The following is a 19,155-nucleotide window of genomic DNA, read 5'->3' on the forward strand; positions in this document are numbered from 1 at the left end:
CAGTCATTTCCCTTGTAGATTCACTGACCAAAAAGCAAAATAATCACAATTTTTGATTAAAAATCCAGAAGAAAATGATCAGAGTGGGGAGTGGTCATGTATGTAAGGAAATGAGGTGGCATCTAAGTAGAAGCTTGAAGATAAGTGCCAACCAGTAACGAGGCTGGGAAGATGTTAGGCAGGAAAGAGACCCGGTGTGTAGCTGGAGTTCAGTGTGGGAGGAGGAGCAGGGGCCAGATCAGGAGACTATCCTAAGGTTAGATGAAGAGCAAGGATGCTATGCTTGGCCCACCGTAATCTACGGAAGAGCTTCCAAGCTGAGCGGTGAGGTGCCTGGATTTAGTTGGAAAGATTCTTCTTCCCTATGTGAAGAACGGATTGTTGTCACTAGACACCAGAGTCTGGCAGGGATACTGTGTTGATGGTAGAAGATGGCAGACATGCAAAGAAATAGGTAGAATGCAGTGGCAGAAGGAGAGGGCACGGTTAACAGTTTCTACTGAGCACTTGGGTGGATGATAGTGTGGGTACCATGAGGGAGAGGGTAGGTATGTAAGAGTACAGAGGCTGGATCTGGGGAAGAAAAATGGGAGTCTTGTTTTAGATCTGTTGCTTTTGACATCTGTAGTATCCTGTGACAGTGGCCTGAGATGGTCCCCATTCTGGGCCGTACTGGGCTCAGCTTCCTTTCAGGCCCCAGGGACTCCGATCTTCATGCAAGATCTCTGTGGGAAGGTTTATCGCCACCACAGCCCACTGCAGAAATATGTCCTGCAACTCTGGCCCATTCCTAATAGCCTGCCCTGCCCCTGAAGTGTCCCTAAAAGGCTATTCCAGAGCTTTCTTGTTTTGGCAGGATCCAAAATTGGATCCAAGTCAAGTTCCCTTTTCTCATCGCTCTGGAGAGAGAGACTGTGATGTGTTTCTGGCTTCAGGATGGGACAGGGCAGGTGGGTATGGCAAGATCTGATCTTCCGCCTGGGTCTCTGGCTCCATTCATCCTCAGCTTTGGGTTGTGTGACTGCTGGGTCCTGATGGGTGTATTAACAAGTGCAGGACTCACACCTAAGGTCACTAAGCAGGATGAGGTGTTGAACCACCATCTGATGGAATGTGAGGGCAGTGGCCACTGCTGCCACTTCTGGTGCTGGGGGCACCACCAGCGGGGCAGGCCTTGCCTCACACCTCTCTCCCTGCAGTGACTGGTAGAGACCAGGAGGAACACCTGGCATTTTAGAAAAGGTGAACGTGGCTGGACTGGCTTCCTTTAAATGTCTAGCACTGTGCCAGGCACCCCCCCCTCAAGACCTCCTTGGCTCTCCCACCCCATCATCCCTTCACAAGCCCCTGAATGTTGATGGAGAGTCCCCCACTATCCTGAGTCCAGACCCCCCAGTTCTCTCCTGATACCTCAGCCTTTGGGCTGCAGTGCTAGCCTCTCAATTTTGCTTCCATGAAGCCTTTCTGCCTCCTAACCATACCTGTGCCCATTTTGTATTTAGTGTCTGGGCCCACACAGAACCCTTTTCAAGATCCTGAAGCCACCTTATTTTTGAAGAACCAAAGTTAAGTGAAATAGCTTGTGCCTCCCCCAGAGCATAGCGACAGTGACCTGCACATGCAGCCTTTCTACCTGTTCCCAGCCCCAGCCCCGCCCTGCTGTAAGCATGTACCCACTCCACCCCAGCTGCTGCCTTTCTTAATAGAAGAAGGCTGAGGGCATACATAGATGAGAATTTGAACTCTGGAGTCAAAGGTCCTGGATTCTAATCTTTGCCCTGCAGACCTGTTCCCAGGCCTCTGTGTTCTCATCTGTGGAATGGGGCCTCCATATGAAGTTTCAAAGATAACTTAGCGGCTTGACTGCTGAGTAAATGAGTTTTTTGAAGAGGTATATAGAATTCTGACTCAGAGTCTTCAGGGCTTTGTTTTTTGGCCGTACTGGGGTTTATACTTGGCCTTTGTGCTCGCTAGGTAAGTACTCTATCAGTTACACCAGGACTCTAGTCCTTTTGGCCTTAGCTTGTGTTTAGGTAAGTCCTCTGCTTTTGTCTGCACCAGCCTTGAGCCATACTCCTATGCAGCCTATGAGCTGAGATGGGTATGGTACTTTTTTGTCTGGTGGGGCCTCAAAACTTTGATCCTCCTATCAGTACCTCCAAACTAACTAGGATTATAGACATGCACCACCATATTTGGTCCTTTGCCTTCTTTTTGTACTCCTGCTTGAAGTCTATACTACAAAATGCACAAGTCTTAGATGATTCATTCAGTGAAGTTTTTTTATGTGTACATACCCTTTTAAACATTTATCCAACGCTTTCAGATCTTCCAATACTTTAGCTGACTTCCATGCTTCCTGTGAATGGCTAATGCAGCTCCCTTCCTACTGGAGACCAGTATGCTCACGTCATGTGGTTCTTACCTGTCAGGAAGCTACTTGTAAGTGGCACTGATAGACTTTACCTTTTGCCTCTGGCTTTTTTCATCCAGGATTATGCTGCCTGCTTCTGTCGGGTAGTATGTAGCAGTGACTCATTCTTTTTCATTACTGCATACTCTTCCATTACATAAATATACCATAATTCATTATCTGTTTTGCTGTTAATGGACAATTATATTATCTTTAGGTTGGAGCTACGGTAAAGAAGACGTCTGTGAATATTCTAGTGTGTCTGTGTTGGTGGCTATAAACTCTCATTCCTGTTTTCTAATTAAGGTTTCTTAGCTGATGGATTTACACAGTTGTTTCAAGCATTGTTATAAGTCCTTTGTGTTTATTATCAGAATTAATCCTCAGGATAAGACTTTCAAATAGGTGAGTTAACAAAGGCGGAACTGTTGGTAACAGAACCAGAATTCAAGCTGAGGCCATATATCCACAAGTGTAACCAGCCACCAGCCTCTTCGCTCAGATTCCCTAGAGAGGAAGTCAAAAGTGCCAGTCCCTCCACTGAGTTGACTACCAGCCCATGCGCCCAGTCCAGACTCCCAATCTTCCTCTCTCTGCCCCAATGGGTAGCTCCCACTCTTTCCCTCACCTGACCTAGTGAACAGCCTCCTGTGAATGAGGATGGAGCTGCAGAAGGGGCGGTAATGAGTGCGTGCCAGGTGACTGTGGCCACGCGTTCCGATAGTTGCCCGCGTTGGCTTTTGATTCCACATGAGCAGGACATGCTATTAGTTCAAGCCTGGCCTGCGGCGCGGCCAGGCCCTGGGAGAGGAGTGCAGTGAGACGAGAAATTGCAGAGATAAAACTGGAGGGAAATGGAGGCCTTCTCACAAGGCTGGATGTGTCCGCATGCGATGAAGTGGCTTCTGAGGAAACGAGATTTAGAAAGGTTCTGCGGAATTAGATTACACTTTCAAATTTCCTTATTAAAAGGGATTGATGGGCCCCCACTCTGCAGGTCCAGGCTGGTGTGTGAGCCCTGGTTGGTGAAGGACCTTGCAAGGTAGCAGAGACACAGACCTCTGAGGTCCACAACTCCAGACCCCAGAAGCTGAAGTCAGGGGATGGGGGACAGAGGGGGTTGTAGAACCAGACTCTGGATTTCTAATGCTCTGCATGAATCTACCTGGGTGAACCTAAGGGTTGTATCTGTCAATTTCCAGATCTTTTCCTGGTGTGTTTTGTTCTACGCAGAGCTTGATCTTGAGCTGTGCTCCAAAGTCTTTTAGAAAACAGTGATCGTGTCTGTGATAACCCATACCCGGGCCTGGGCAGATATTTGCATGACCACAGCAAAAAGGTATTGTACATTCATGCACACACATACTTAGATATATGGGACAGGTTTTCACGCAGCATGCTGAACACCTGCTATAGGCAAGCACCAAGGATAGAAGTGATGTTTGGAGAATAACACAAAGTCCCTCCATCTGTGTAATCACAGATGCCCAGCTAACTCCTTAGGTGTTCTATGCCCACATCTACACCTGTAGCAATTCCTCATTCCTGCAAACCCCCCTGCTTTGGGTTGCTCAGCAATGCAGCCCTGTCACATAGCAGATGAGTCAAGTGCAAATCCAGAAATGGATTGCCAGTTCTGTCTCCTAACTCTTGCAGGTTAGGATCCTTGCTTGTGTTACAGAATCCCATTGTTCAGATGGGAATAATCATGGCATCTGCCTCATAAGGCAATGTAAAGAAAGCCCTTAGAGAAGCTGAGCCCTAGCCAAACCATGCCAGCTTTGAAGATGAAAGGGAGCTGAACTGTACTGGGCAGCTGTGTTGTGCTAAATGGCTTCTCTGGGCAGGGCCAACAAAGGCATCTTCTCAGCCCAAGCCAGGAAGGCCTAGGCTCTGCTGTAGAACCAGAGTGAAGGCTCACTGAAGGACCTGCCTATGTCCCCAAGCCTCTCTCTCTACAGCATCCAGGGACCTGTCCCTGAATTGCCACAGTGGGGCTATCCACTGGATGGCCATTGGAACAGTCTGTCAGATAGACGGGGCCAACTTCCTCCAGCATTTGCTTGCTGGCCTTTGGGTGCTACTGGGTTCTAACCAGTTGCCCATGTAACTTTAGTCAAAGTGGCACATTCAGTTTACTGTTCTTAAGGGACTGTTTTAAGGATCTGGGGCTATGACTGATCTGTGTGCTGAGTAGGTGACTGATCAGAGGATGTGTGCATACATGTGTGTCTCTGTCTGTGTATGTGTGTGCATGCTGGTAAGGTGCTTAAACTGAAGGTCTTGAGCTCTCGCTCAGCTTGTTTTTTCTAGTCCTGGGGCCCTGTGTGCTATCCCTGAGCCTCTCTGTGCTCATAGCTAGCACTCTACCACTTGGGCCACAGCACCACTTCCAATTTTTTTCTGAATAGTTTATTGGAGATAAGACTCATGGACTTTCCTGCTCTTGGCTGGCTTTGAACCACAATTCTCAGGTCTCAGCCTCCTAAGTAGTCCTGCTCAGCTTTCTTGCTCAGAGCTGGTGCTCTACCACTTGCCTCCAGCCCAACATTTTGCTGGTTAATTGGAGATAAGGGTCTCATAGACTTCTCTGCCTGGACTGGCATTGAAGGGCAAGCCTCAGATCTCAGTTTTCTGAGTAACTACGATTATACTCATGAGTTTCCAGAATCCTGCTCAGAGCTAAGGTTGGTCCTAAGTACACCACATATATAAATGTTATAGCTCATGGTAGCTCCGAGTACTGTTTTATATTCATTAATGTTACAAAAAATAAAACTGAGACACAGGGTTAATTCAGTTCATAGAGGTAAGCCAGATTTGGTGGCTCAAGCTTGTAATCCTAGCTACTTGGTTGGAAATCAGGGGATTGAGGTTCAAGACCAGCCTTGGGGAACTCTGAAGATTCCATACCAACCAATGGTAGAGTATAGTGGCACATACTTGTCATCCTAAACTACTTGGAGAGGTACAAATAGGAGAGCTTCATGACCCTGTGTCAAACAATGAATGCAGAAAGGACTAGCAGAGTGGCTCACATGGTAGAGCACTTGCCTATCAAACCTGAGGCACTGAGTTCAAACCCTAGTCCTACCACCAAAAATGAACATCATACAAATAAAACTACCTAACAAACCCAGATCCAGAAAGATTCCATAAAATGCCAGGCCTGTGAACTTCAAAAGTACCAATGTCTTCAGGCACAAAAAAAGCTCAGGTATTCTTCCAGGTTTAAACTGAACACAAGGCACGACCGAGAATTTTCCATAAAAGATGTTATTGGGAGAATTGATGAAATCTAAACGAAGCCTTGTAGATTTGATAAGAATATGACTTTCTTGGCTTTGCTTATTATAGTATGGTTGTATAGGGAAGATCCTTGTTTATAACAAAGTATTTATACACCCAGATCATCCCTGGTTATAGAGATTTCATGTCTGAAATAAACTCAGACAGTGGTTGGGGGGGAGTGGAAAGAGGAGGACAGACAAATAATGGTAAAAAGATTGTCTAGGCAGAGGAGGAACAAGAATTCTTTCTACTCTTCTTGCAACTTTTCGACATTATGTCAAAAATAAAAAGTTAACCAATGGCTGGGCAGAGAAGCTGAGATGGGTATCGATGACCGGGGTCTGTTCTGTGGCCTAAGGTTTGTAACTCCTTGTCTCTCCATAGCCTAAGGAGAAAGAGAATGAATAGCCCCGTTTCTTAGATGCAAGTCAAAAGTCAGAGCCCTTAGCAATGGGCCCATGGTTGACTCTGATCTTTGGGGTACAGAGGGCACAGACAAAACAAAGGCATTTCTTCCTCAAGGGCAGGCCCTGGGAGAGAACCAAACAAGGCCCAGAGAGGGATGGACTAGGAGCCCTAGGATTTCAGGGCTCTACTGTGCCAAGCTGGGGTGCATCAGCTTGTGGCTTCTAGGTGTCGGAGTCATCTGTGCTGGTCAAGGTGGTCTTCAGCAGGGGGCCATAGGCATGGTTGGAATGCCTAGAGCCAAGGTAGGCATGGCCAGGGGGAATGGGAATGCTCTGAGCAGAAACCATGGAGACAGCGTTACCTGGGGGCTGTCAGGCTCTGTCCTCCGGGAAAGCATGTGCCAGCAGACGGGCAGCCTGGCTTGGGCTAGGCAGGCAGGTTGCTGGCCTGCTGTATGCTGTGGAGGTCAATGTAGAGAGGGCTTCTCTCCAGGCTGAGGGGGAGGTAGGAGGGGTGTGATGACCTCTGGCAGTCCCTTCCCATCACTGGACTGCCTGGCTGTGCCCCAGATTACAGGACCAAGGGTGAGTGTCTGGCCACCAATGAGTCAGGCCTGGAGGCTTCTCCCACAGTCTGTCTGCTTCCCTCCAACATCCCACCCTGGTGGAGAGGGATTGTTGGGACTTTGGCTTGACTCCTTTCAAATGTTGATCTCCACTCCACCCTGAGATTTGGGGGGTGACACGGGTTTAGGGAACTCGTTCTTTAAACCAAGCTTAGTATGTATGCTGTGCCTGAGCATGTGCTGGGGGCGGGGGGGGGGGGGGGTGCGGGTATATATGCCAGTACAAACAACTGCCATTGTAAAATAGGAGTGTTTTCATGGGTGAGTAGTAATTACTGGGTAATGCTTTAAAACCTTTCCTGAAGGAGTGCAAAGCTGTTTTTTTTTTTCTTTTCTGAAGTCAGGAGTACATTAAAAGGATTACCATGTAGATTTGATTTTTAGATAACACTAAAATGGATCCCAAATGGACTTCAGTAAAGGGATGCTATCTCCCTAATGGAAAGTGCATGGCCTGAGGCTGGGCTCCCAGAGCCAGGCAAGGGGGAGGGCCAGCAGGTCTGCAGGGGGCAGGCTGGGGAGGCCTGGCAGGGAGTTGAGGACCTGGGGGCTCTCTGGGAAACATCTCCATCCATTTGGGGAGCACAAGGCTCCCAGCTAGTTTCATAGCTCCTTGGCCTTCCCAGGAGTGCTGTCAAGGCTCCTGGCCAAGGCCAGCAGAGGTGACACCAGCTGGTGCTTTCTTAGATGGAAGGAAAGGGAGAAGGGAGCCTCCCTTTGCCACACCCTCCCCCTCTTGTGAGCCCCTCCCCCCACTCTTGGCCTTTCAGGAAGAAACAGGGATAGTTTGCATTTTCCTTGCTACAGGTAGGAGAACTGAGGCCCAAAGAGGCCAGGGCAGTGGCCATGGGGTGCACAGATCTGGGGGCCAGGCTATAGGCATGCTGTAGGGCAAGCTTCACCCCCAACCTTAGCCTTTCCAGGCGGAAGATTCTCTTTGGTCTCTATTCTTGCCTTGGCGCTCCATTCCCTGACGGACAGAAACCGTGCAGCTTCTGTGCAGAGGTCAGGCATCAGAGTTACGCATTCCCACATGAGAAGTGCCCAGACCTTGTAGATAGCCTGCACATGGGGTGGAGAGAAAGCCAGGGAAAGCTTGTGTGATCACTCTTCTTCCAGGTGCCAGGCCACACCAGTGATGGGATTCAGGCCTGTGGCCTGGCCTGCTGGCCTCAGCCTATCCAGATAGAGGAGAGAATCTGAGAGACACTTCTACTTCTGGGGGTCTCCACTGTCTCTCCCCTTTCATCTTGAGGTCTAACTTATTGGGCTAGGGGTCACCCCTGTGTATTCTTGTTTTTGCAGCTCTCTTCCCCACTTCTCCCTGCCAGGAATCACACAAGCCGAGGCCTGGTAAGGGCCTGAGAGATGCATCAGTATTTTAACTGCATAGCTCTGTGGCTGGGTGCTCATTCACCGTCCCCCACCCCCAGGCCCTGGGAAGTGATGGTCCTACTCTTGGAGCTCCAGGCTGCCCTCAGGTTTAGATTCTTTTTTTTTCCCCCATCAATTTGGTTTACTTGTTTTTTTTTTTTTTTAAAAATTATTATTAGCGTACATTAGTGATACAGTGGGGGATTTCACTGTGACTTTTCCACGGGTGTATATAATGTATTCCCAAATTCAGCTATTTTAGAACTTCTCTCCTAGTTTCTTTGTCCCTGGTTCCTCTCTGTAGGCCAGATCTTGGAAGCTGCCTCCCCAAGACCCCAGCTCTCAGAGGACCGGCTTCACGGGCTCCTCAAGAGCCCTGTGACCAGGCCAGCCCTGTTAGATGAGACACAAGCAGGCCGGGGGCAGCATCATTCTGAGCTCCATCCCTCTCTCAGACCAATTAACCTTTAGAGCTGCATTAAGGAAATTAGGCAGCAAACTTCCCAGCTAACAGACTGGGGCCCTCAGGGACTGGAGGAGGGAGAGAGAGGAGGGAACTAGATGACCTCCTCACACTGCAGCCTGCAGTACATCCCTGCCTTGTCCCCTTCGGTCCTGGGCATTGCAAGCCTGGCCCCCTGGTCCTGGGGATACCCTCTTTCTCCAGCAGAAGTCTGATGGGGAAATCTGGGCTGAGACAGCACAGGAAAGGGGAAGAAGTCCCAAGGCCACTTGATCGATGATATATACTAATCTAGTTGACCATCTGGGCCTCAGTTTCCCTATCTATAGAACTGGGGAAATGCCTCAGTTTTCCTATCTGTAGAACTGGGGAGATTGACCTAACACCTATACATCCTGAGACTGAGACCCCTTGGCTGCTGATTTTCCCCTGAAGTTTGAAGAATGTCCACCCTGGGATGGGAAGAGGAGAGAGAGAGAGAGAGAGGACAGAATGGGGGGTCAGGGAATAGAAGCTTCGCTCCAGCTCTGGAAAGCTTTTGGAGAAGCTGGGGATGGTGGTTAGATGCCAGGAAAACTGGAGAGAGCTGCTTGAGGAAGGAATCTCCCCTGACCCGTGCTTTCACGAGGGGTTGCTTGTGAAGCAGAGGTTTGGCTTCTGAGACCACCTGTGGCTCCTTCCCAATTCCACCTTCAACTCAGTGAATCATCACAGCTCCCTGTTGATGCCCAGGCTCCAAGACAACATCTGTCCCCATGTCCTCCCCAGCTGCCCTTCCAGATGGCCCTAAGCTAGGGTGGACCTAGGCACAATTCATCCATGCCCGTGCCTGCCTGGTATCCTGGGGAAGAGGGTGCTCACCTGCCAGGAGCCCCCTGCTTATGTTGAGAGCCCCACCTTTTGTGCTTGGTTCTTTCTTAGATTTTCGAAAGCTCCCAAATGCCAGTAGCTCAGAGATTCTTATCCTGACTGGATGAACCAGAGCCTCTTAGTCCAGGGCAGTTGAAGTTGGACTCTGGCTGAGGGGAATATGAAACAAGTCCACTCAGCTGCCTCTTTTAACAGGTGTCTAGAGCCTTCCAGCCAAGTACCAGTCAGGGTTGGCTGTAGCTTCCCAGATCAGAGGAGACCACGGTGTGTCCATCGATGACGCTAGGAGCTCTAGAGCCTCCTGCTTCCTCCGAGGAGTCTCCCAGGAGCCCCGCACTTCCTTCCTCACGTCTGCTGTTCTGCAGGCAAGAGGCTCTGCGGGACTAGGCTGAGATTGTCCAGTACTCCTTGCTCACTGTGAAAAGTTGGCAAGAATGTGCGAGTTCTAGTGGACCTCATCCACAGAATGCTGGTTGTGTCGGTAGGACTTTGAGACTCACTCTGTCAGATGGCACAGGGGACAGAGGTACTGTGCTGCTAGGCTGGTCCTGTGCCCTAGAACAGAGTGGATTCAGGGCTCCTATGGAGGAATCTCCCCAGAATTAGGGACAAGCCATATCATGCATCCATAGGAGAGGGTGGGGATCCCCGGTCAGAGGAGGAGGGTCCTTGGGAGAAAGTAGACAATCATGGCTCCTGGGAGCCCTGAAACTAGAAGCAGTAGAGAAAAGTAGCAAACTCCCCATTCCCAGAACAGGGGTGTAGCCCAAGGCCCAGAGTCCTGTATCCATCTGTCTGTCTATCCACAGGTGTGCCGATGCTCTCCGTCCAGCCCAAAGGGAAGCAGAAGGGCTGTGCGGGCTGTAACCGCAAGATCAAGGACCGTTACCTGCTGAAGGCACTGGACAAGTACTGGCACGAGGACTGTCTGAAGTGCGCCTGCTGTGACTGCCGCCTGGGTGAGGTGGGCTCCACCCTCTACACCAAGGCCAACCTCATCCTGTGCCGGCGTGACTACCTAAGGTGGGTCCCCACTGCCAGCCTCGAAGCCCAGGCCTGCTCACCATCTCCAGCATCTGTGCAGGCCCATGAGACTCCGCCCTGGCTCTGCACCCTGCATGCATGGTCACATGGCCCTCCTTCACCATCTCACCCTGGTCTCCGGTGCCCTCGATGCCCCAGGAGCCACCGCAGGGCAGGCCCGTGTCTTTAACTCCTTGGACTCAGGGAGCATCGTGCCAGGCAGGCATTTATTAGCTCTTGGGGACCAGCCTGGCTTCGGCTTTTTCCAAGGAGTTCGGATCCAGCTCTTTCCTGCATACATACTGGGAGGGGACACCTCCGAGGGCCTTGGAGAAACAAGTGGAGAGGTTCAGACCTGCCCGCCCCTTCCTGCCCACTTTTCTCCCAGATCCCCCAATTCCCTCCCTTTTTAGGCAGTCAAGGTTGAGGCTCCCACTTGCCTTGGGAGCTTGGCAGAGAGCCATCGCTGAGGACAAGGAGCACAGATGCTTTAGACTTGGGTTTGAACTAGCTCTCATCGTTGGCTCTCATCTCTCAGGCTTGCTTTACTCCCTTGTAAAGTGAAAAAAAAAAAAAAGAATCACCCTTCCGTGCTTTGCATTCCTCAGAGTTCTGACACACCTGCCCCCCCCCAACAACGTGGCTCCCATCCCCTGGGGCTGCCCCCCCCCCACATTAACCCTCCCTGAGGCCATTTATGACATCAGCAAGGCTGGAAGGAGGCCGCAAAGCAGGGGCCTTGGCTGAGACCCAGCGCCTGCATTTGGCTCTGTCTGCGGCAGGCTGCAGGATTGTGGTTGGGCCTTGTGGGGAGAGAAGGCCCATCTCATTAATTAACAGGTCAGGGCCAGGCCTTGTGGGGCTTCCCCCCCTCTGCTCAAGTCAGGGCAAGATGGGAGGGGGCAGGGTTATCAGTGGAAGCCCCCCAACTTTCCTGAAGAGCTTAAGATTTATCTTTCTGTACCTTTTTTGTTGTTGTTGTTTTTTCCTTTTAGCTTCCGCCCTTTGTAGGCGTTTTAAGTGATACAATAAAACAGGATCTGGGGCTTCGCTCAGTGTGAGAGTGGAGGAGAGAGGCAGGGAGGAGGGATTAGCAGTGCTCCTGGGAACTCACCTGTGCAGGGCCTGACAAAGATTTAAGGTATCTACCCAGGCACCTGAACCTGCCAAGCGAGGGAGAGATGTCAGGCCATCTGATAACCCACAGGGCCTCGGGAAGGAGGACCACAGTGATCATGACATTCTGGGGCCTGTTAGCTACTAGAGGCTGGAAAGAGTTGTTTTGGTTTTTTGTTTTGTTTTTTCACAGTACACTGACAGAGGAGAGGACAAACTTTGGAGGCCAGGTTAGGCCAGTGGACCAGTTTGGAGGTGTGGCTGTTCAGAATGCTCCCCTCTGTAGCAGATGCTGGGGTCTAGCCTTTGTCTGCCTTTATCTGAGCCACCAGGCAGCTCAAGCTGATGAATAATGGAGCCAAGCTCATCTGCAGGGCGCCTGAGCCTGAGCTGGACAAATCAGGGATTAGAGGGGCCTTCCACCTGCCTCTCAGCCCTCGTGTCTTACTAGGAGCTTGCTTGGTCCGGGTGCAGAAGAGAAACAAGGCAGGGCATAGATGGCTGAAACCATTGGAACACCCATCCAAGGACTGGCCATTCTGGCCATTTCCTAGAGCTGTGCAGCCAGCCCCGCAGCAGCTGGAGGAGAGAGGCCCACCTGAGAGACAGTTGTGTCAGGTGCCTTTGGAACTTATTAAGCATCAGTTCTGCTTAAGAAGTATCTTCAGACAGGACTGTCCCTATTTTATAGAAAAGGGGTTTAATAAAAGGCCAAAGGGGAGTTAACAAAGCACTGTGGAAGTTGAGAGGCTTCATGGTGTGTGGTGATATAGAACCCCACCCATCCTCCATTCTGGAGGAACAGTCTGAATCCTTGACACAGCTCACCTCCTGTGACTCATTCTTCTTAACTTAAAAATTGGGATCAAATGGAGGTGATCGTTGTAAGTGGTTAGAACAGCACCTGACCCACAGGAACCTTGCCCAGTGGTTTTCCAAATACATTGTGACTAAAAGTTTACAACAGTCTTCACAGCTCTATGCAGGGTGTATTATTTTGGTCTTTGTGTCTGACAATTGAGTTAAATAGGGCTCAGAGAGGCTCAGAATGACTCAGTGATTGCCTGAGGACACACAGCCTATGATGAGCAGTCAGCCTCTAAAATGTAGGCTTGTTTATGTGTGGAGCCCTTGCTCAGACCTCAGCCAGTGATGGGGGGCTGCATATGCTTATGAGACCCGAGTAGGAACCTGGAAGATGTTGGGATAAGCAATGTTAATTGACCCCTTTTCCCCTACCCAATCTCCTAAAGAATCTGGGAATGAATTTTCCTGAAGCCTGGTATCTTGGCAGGAGCTAGCTGATGACTATTAGTCCTTTTACCTTTTGGCCCAGGCCTTCCTGACATGCTCACAGGGCTGGGGATTAGCAAGGCCTGAGAGGAGGCAGCTCCCTGGCAGGCCCTGAGCCCTCTGTGTTCTCCCCTGGCAGGCTCTTCGGCACCACAGGGAACTGTGCAGCCTGTAGCAAGCTGATCCCAGCATTTGAGATGGTGATGCGGGCCCGAGACAATGTGTACCACCTCGACTGCTTTGCCTGTCAGCTCTGCAACCAGAGGTGAGTACAGACCCAGGAGTGCCCCAGTGCCTTTCCATAGACTGCAGCCTGAGGCCTGCTGCCTGGGCCGGGAATCCTGTAGAGGCATGAGTGCAAAAGTGCAGTCTATGTGTGAACATAGCTAAGTGCTCACATTGTGAACATGCGTGTGCATATGCTTATTTGTGTGGCACTTTTCTGTGCCATGCATGAGTTTTCTGTGTGTCTCTACCAGTGGGTACACATGCATAAAATCAATGTGCACATGTGCATGGGGTTTTCAACTGTTCATGAGCAAGGTGTGTATACTGGGTGTTACAGGGTATGCATGTGAATATATGTTTTAAATATGCCTGTCCAAGGGGTGATGTATGTGGGCCCTCTATCCCTCTATCTAGTGAGAAAAGGTTCCCAAACCCACAGGGTGAGATTTCTTTAGGGAATATCACACGCTCCTGATGCCATTTCTGTGAATCTGGTGCCAGTGCAGCTTCTTCTGAGATCTTTCGGGCCCTACTCAGTGCCCCAGTCCTGTGGGAGACCCAGGGGGATTTAAGGAGCCAGTCTTTCACCCCAGGCTAGGGCCTGTCATCACCGAGAACACAGGGACTTTTCCTCAGGAGTCCCCACATCAGGTATGAACCTATACAGACGTCTCCAAGGGGTGAGGGCCCGAGGGACCAACTTGCAAGAACTCCAATTTGGTTGTGCACTCCTGTCAGACCCACTACGGGGAGGGCTCGGTGAAGTTACAGCGCCACCTGGTGGTTGAACTTGGATATGGTGACACTGAGCCAGTGACCTGCGGGGTTACGGAAGGTCTTTAGGGAACATTTTTAGAGGGAAGTATTGGAACACTCCCCCATCCAATACTTGTAGAAGTTTAGGAGGCCAAAACAAGATCTTTCTTTGGTAGGAGAAGAAATGGGCCAGGGTCAGCTTCCAGGATGACGGTCTAGATTACGTACAGAGTCTGTATCCCCTTCACTCAGCCGTCCTCTGAAGTTAGGCGCGTGGGATGGAAGAATAACCAACCATTCTCTTCTTCTTTGCTTTCTCATTCCTCATTCCCCATGCTCCATCTTTCTTCTCTTTCTCTCTCTCTGTGAGACCGGGGTAGTTTCGTTTCCATTTTCACACCTCCCTAGGAGAGTTGATGGTGGGAGGCCCTGCTTGACCGTCTGTCCTACCAAGCCAGTTTACAGGGCCTGGCTGAGGGTGACTTCCCAGGTTTGCTGTACCTTTTCACAACTCCTTCTGGAAGTTCAAGAGGCACATCTCTCTGCACCACCATCTCCCCTGTGTCGCAGCTCCTTGGTCAGGCTGGGTCCTGCCACGTACTGGGAAGCTCACCCCATCGCTTCTTTCTCTCACTTGGATTTTCTAGGTTTTGCGTGGGAGACAAATTCTTCCTGAAGAACAACATGATCTTGTGCCAGATGGACTATGAGGAGGGGCAGCTCAATGGCACCTTCGAATCCCAGGTTCAGTAACACCCCGTGCCTGGCCTCCAGGCCCAACCATCCGTCTCCCTGCCTGCCCACCCACCTGGCAGGCCAGCCAGCCACTCTGCCCGTGTGGGCTGGCCAGCTGCTGTCCTGCCAAGTTAGAACGTCTCCATCCTCGATGGGAGGGTGGCCCTTCCTCCACCGCCACCGCCTGTCTGTGTGTAACCCCTTCCTGGGGCCAGGCTGGGCCTGTACAGTCTGTCTTCTGTATATAAATGGGAACATTTATTTTATGAGAAATGTAATGCGATTTTATTACTGGCGTGGATTAAACTTATGAATGTTTCCGGGGATGTTGCTCTGCGTTGTTCACATGATTGACCTAGACTTGGGGACCCCCCCACACCTCGGCCCCTCAATGGGAGAGCATGGAGCCGTGGGTGGGACCTCCAGCAGATGCTGTTGCCCAGCAGACATGCCAGGTTGGCTTTAGAGAGAAGAAGCTGGAAGGAAAGGAACAATTCAGAGGCCCTGAACCATAAGTGAAGACTGGAGTATTGCCCCTTTTCCTGGGCAGAGCACACATCCTCGCTCTGAGAAGATCTCTCAGAAGAGGGGGAAGATGAAGCCCCGTCTCCCTGTGATCTATTCCCCTCACTAGGATTCCAGGCTGCCTACCCAGAGCTGGGGACCTTGCTCTGACCTTCTCCACACTGGGACTCACATCCTGGACCCCTCACCCTAGATGTGCCCTCCCCAAACCTCTTTGCTTTTAAAGTGACAGACAGTGTTAGTTGTCTGTGGGGCTGACCCGGGGCCCATCTTCCTGGTTAAAAAAAAAAAAGGACAATCCAGTTTCCCTTCAACTCAGCCTATGCAGGTTGGAGACATCTAATCAGGCGGAGTCTGTCAGTAAACCTCTATCTATTCTATGCTGTAAATGGAGCTGATGGAGAGCAAACCAGACCTGAGGCTGAATTCCAGATGAGACATAGTCTTTGCCCTTGGCAAGTTGAATTTGTCATGGACCTGGAAGGTAGAAGCCAGTCAGGGAGGAAGCCAAGAAAACAAAAGCACATCCTGTGAAGACAGAATGCTGTAGGGAGGACTAAGAGGCCAGTTCCTTTCAGCAGACACAGACTGCTTACACAGTCAGGACAGACCATCCATGGACACATGGTCAGACAGACACATATGCCAGAAAGTAGGAGAAACAGATAGGCAAGCCAGCAGGCACTCATCCCAAGCCAGAGACGGCCAGACCTCCAGTAGACTGACTCCAGCCCAGACAAGTTTGTATGGCCAGTGGCCCAGTCCATGAGAAGGGATGGCTAGGCCTAAGGATCTTAGGGGCAAGAGTTCTCCACTTTGGTGACACACCCATAGATGTGTGAGAGAAAAAAGGCAGAGAACCAGCCAGTCTGGCTACAGTGGCTGCTGTGGTTTACATGGCTGTGGAGCAGGCCATGTGTGATGACATCAGACTGGGGACAAGTCTGAGTGCACAGAGAGAGACCTGAAGGGTGACAATCCATAATAAGGAATTTTCTCATTCAACTTGAAAAATCAAATTATTACTGGGTGCTGATGGTTCCCACCTGTAATCCTTGCTATTCAGGAGGCTGAGATCTGAAGACTGCCATTCAAAGCCAGCCCAGGCAGATGATTCCCTGAGACTCTTATCCCAATTAACCAGCAAAAAGCGGTATAGCTCAAGTGGTAGAGTGCCATCCTTGAGCAAAAAGCTAAGCAAGAACACAAAACCCTGAGTTCAAGCCCCAGTGCACACATACGGATGCACCCACTCAGGTGCGTGTGCACGTGTGCACACAAACACAGACCTAATTTCCTGCATTGTAGAAGGTTCCCCAGAGCCAGACCTTCTCTGACCCCTTAGGCCGAGGATGCCTATGTCTATCTAAAGGGTCCCCATCCTAACTTCAGAGTTTGCTGCAGATAAAGTTGTAACACAAGTTAATTACATGCTTATGGAGAGATAACAGAGCCACTTGAATGCAGTTTCTGAGCAATTACAATTGTTTCCAACAGAGTTACCATATTGCAGCCATGAAATAACATGTCATTTTGCAGTAATTATGTAATTAACTTGTCTTACCACTCTAGGTTGTGCAATTAATTCACTCACAATGAGATAGACTCAAAATCAAGCAGGCAGGGTTTGAAAGGTCCCCAGGAGCAGAGCTGGCCACTCTGTCCACCCCAGACCTCATCAGAGAGCTTCCAATGTTCAACACGCACCAAATTACTTCTGTCCAAGAAGTGGGCACAATCTGATTCCCAGGTCAGCCCTGAGGCCCACATCTACAGTGTGAAGTGCTGTAGACTTGAGCTAGAGCTCCCACCGTGGATATCATGGTGGCCTGAGTAGGAAACCCCTCAGCAGAAAGTTCTCTGTCTGCTTTGAAGAAGTTACACAGGCCTAGCCTCATCAGGTATGAAATGAATAGGCAGATAGGAGAGGGGCACCAGACACCAAACTCTGCCTTTAAGCCAAGCAACTGAGGCAAGGCTGGAATGGCTACCAAGATCTGAAGGGTACACACCAGAAGAGGAGTCAACCCTTCAAGGATGGCCCCGGTAAAGCCTGGCCATCCTTCCAGCCACTGTGAGGAGAAACTTGGTTCAGTGTAAGGTAAGATGTGCCTTGTTCTGGCCTGACTCTGTGTGGGTCTGCGGTTCAGGGGGAAGAGGCCAGAGAGAGCTGATCAGGAACCATTAGAGGCTGCAGCAGCTTGAGCCCAGAACACATCGGTGCTGGTGAAATGTTGCAGCCACAAAGGAGTCCTCTTTATTCACAACCAGCCCACGGGACCTATCTCTCCTCCCTCCCTTCCTGGCTTCCACAGAATATAGTATCTGGCTTTTCTCTTGGTCTGAAACTAGACCACACACTCCCAAAGTATGGAGAGAAACCTGGTTTTCACAAAAAGCTGCAAAGCTTATTGGGAAATTTCACATGGGTCCTGGGGTCCTGTCTCCTTCCAGGCCTGGTCCCATAAATGTTGTCCTACATCCCATGAATGGGCTGCCACCAGCAGCCATGTGATATGCCTGCCTGTGAGACATCATGTTTGTGAAGTGCAAATCGGCTCTGTCCCTTAATCCTGTCGGAGACCATTCGTAACCAAGCTTTCTATATTCTGGCACTCAGTGATCCCCAGCATAACACATGTGGGGTGGGTACCATGGAGAGAAGGCTCCAGAAGGATGCTTCCTAGCTGTAGCTGTGGGTCACCCTTGGAGAGAAATGCCAGTGAGAGATTGCTGTCAGCGCATGAGTCAATATTTAGCTATCTGTTACTGCTAGGACTAGAATTTCCTGAAAATGAATGAATAAAGATGAGCTGATATTGAAGATGGGTTGGTTCAGGAAAATACTTGGTCAAGCGTGGTTTATCATGAAAAAAAATACTCTGATGAAACACACACACACGCACACACACACACACACACACACACACACGTTCACATAGAGAGCGGGGATGGGTGTGCAGAAAAGAGCTATTACTCAAAAACCTCATCTCTGCACTTGGCCCTGGAGGCAGGCTTTCATATTGCTTTATCCCAACAAGGATAGTATCCCAGATCTTCTCAGACCCTGGGTACCTGAGTAGTTGCTGCTCCCCCCTGCCTTCATTCTAGGGTTTGGACTCAGTCCTCACACTTTCTAGACAAGGGCCCTACCCCGACTTGAGCCACACCTCTACCCCTTTTGTGTCCACTTCTTTGAATGGGGTCTTCACTCACACTGGCCTCGAACAGAGAAGCTCCTCTCTTTCTGTCTCTCTCTCTCTCCTCTGTCTCTCTCTCTCCCTCACTCTCTCCCTGCCGCTCTCTCTCTCTCTCTCTCTTTCTTTCTCACCCCCCCCTTTTTTTTTTTGGTCGGTCATTGGGCCTGAACTCTGGGTTTGGGTGCTGTCCCCAAGCTCTTCAGCTCAAGGTGAGTGCTCTACCACTTGAGCCACAATGCCACTTCCGGTTTTCTGGTAGTTAATTGGAGATAAAAATCTCACAGATTTTCTTTCCTGGGCTGGCTTTGAACCGCAATCCTCAGATCTCAGCCTCCTGAGTAGCTAGGATTACAGGTACCAGGCTGTTCCTATCTTTTTTTTTTTTTTTTTAACAAACATGCAACACCAAGCCCAGTTAAATGGATTGCTCTTGAACTTCCTCTTCTGGGTGTCATTTTTGTTACCTAGCAAGAGTCAGTCCGTTCATACCAATGGGTCTGTCTCCAACTTGGCAGAATCTCTTGGTTCTTACTGTTATGTTTAGCTTCCTTAAAGGCCCCATGTCACCAGCACAGACAGATCTTTCCTCTTGACTGAGTCCAGTGCTCAAATAAATGTCCTGTCAAACCTCTTCCTACCCTGTAAAATCTCCTCTGCCACCTGTATGCCCTTGATGGAGCTCCTTACACTTGAGTCATTCCTTTGTTCCCTCTTGGACCAGGAAGAGAGAAGGCAGTTCTGCCCAGAGCAGTCATCCACGATCTGGAGAGAGGTGAAAGGAAAGGGGGAAAGGGCCTGAGCCTAGGGCGGGCTCAGGGAGAGGGAACTCCTGCAG

General features: G+C 50.2%; 1 protein-coding gene across 2 annotated transcripts in view; it reads left to right on the top strand.

Moving 5' to 3' along the window:
- Positions 1-14,919, top strand: part of Lmo1 (LIM domain only 1) — a 39,680-nt gene extending 24,761 nt beyond the window's left edge. For both annotated transcript variants that reach the window (XM_042691586.1, XM_042691585.1), the window contains exons 2-4: positions 10,254-10,467; positions 13,016-13,141; positions 14,508-14,919. In XM_042691586.1, coding sequence (XP_042547520.1) covers positions 10,254-10,467; positions 13,016-13,141; positions 14,508-14,613 — 446 coding nt within the window. In that variant the 3' untranslated portion in view covers positions 14,614-14,919. The remainder of the gene's footprint in view (positions 1-10,253; positions 10,468-13,015; positions 13,142-14,507) is intronic.
- Positions 14,920-19,155: the final 4,236 nt, after the last annotated feature.

The sequence above is a fragment of the Dipodomys spectabilis genome, unplaced genomic scaffold, assembly GCF_019054845.1.
Source record: "Dipodomys spectabilis isolate Male_0828 unplaced genomic scaffold, ASM1905484v1 ptg000145l, whole genome shotgun sequence".
Taxonomy (NCBI): domain Eukaryota; kingdom Metazoa; phylum Chordata; class Mammalia; order Rodentia; family Heteromyidae; genus Dipodomys; species Dipodomys spectabilis.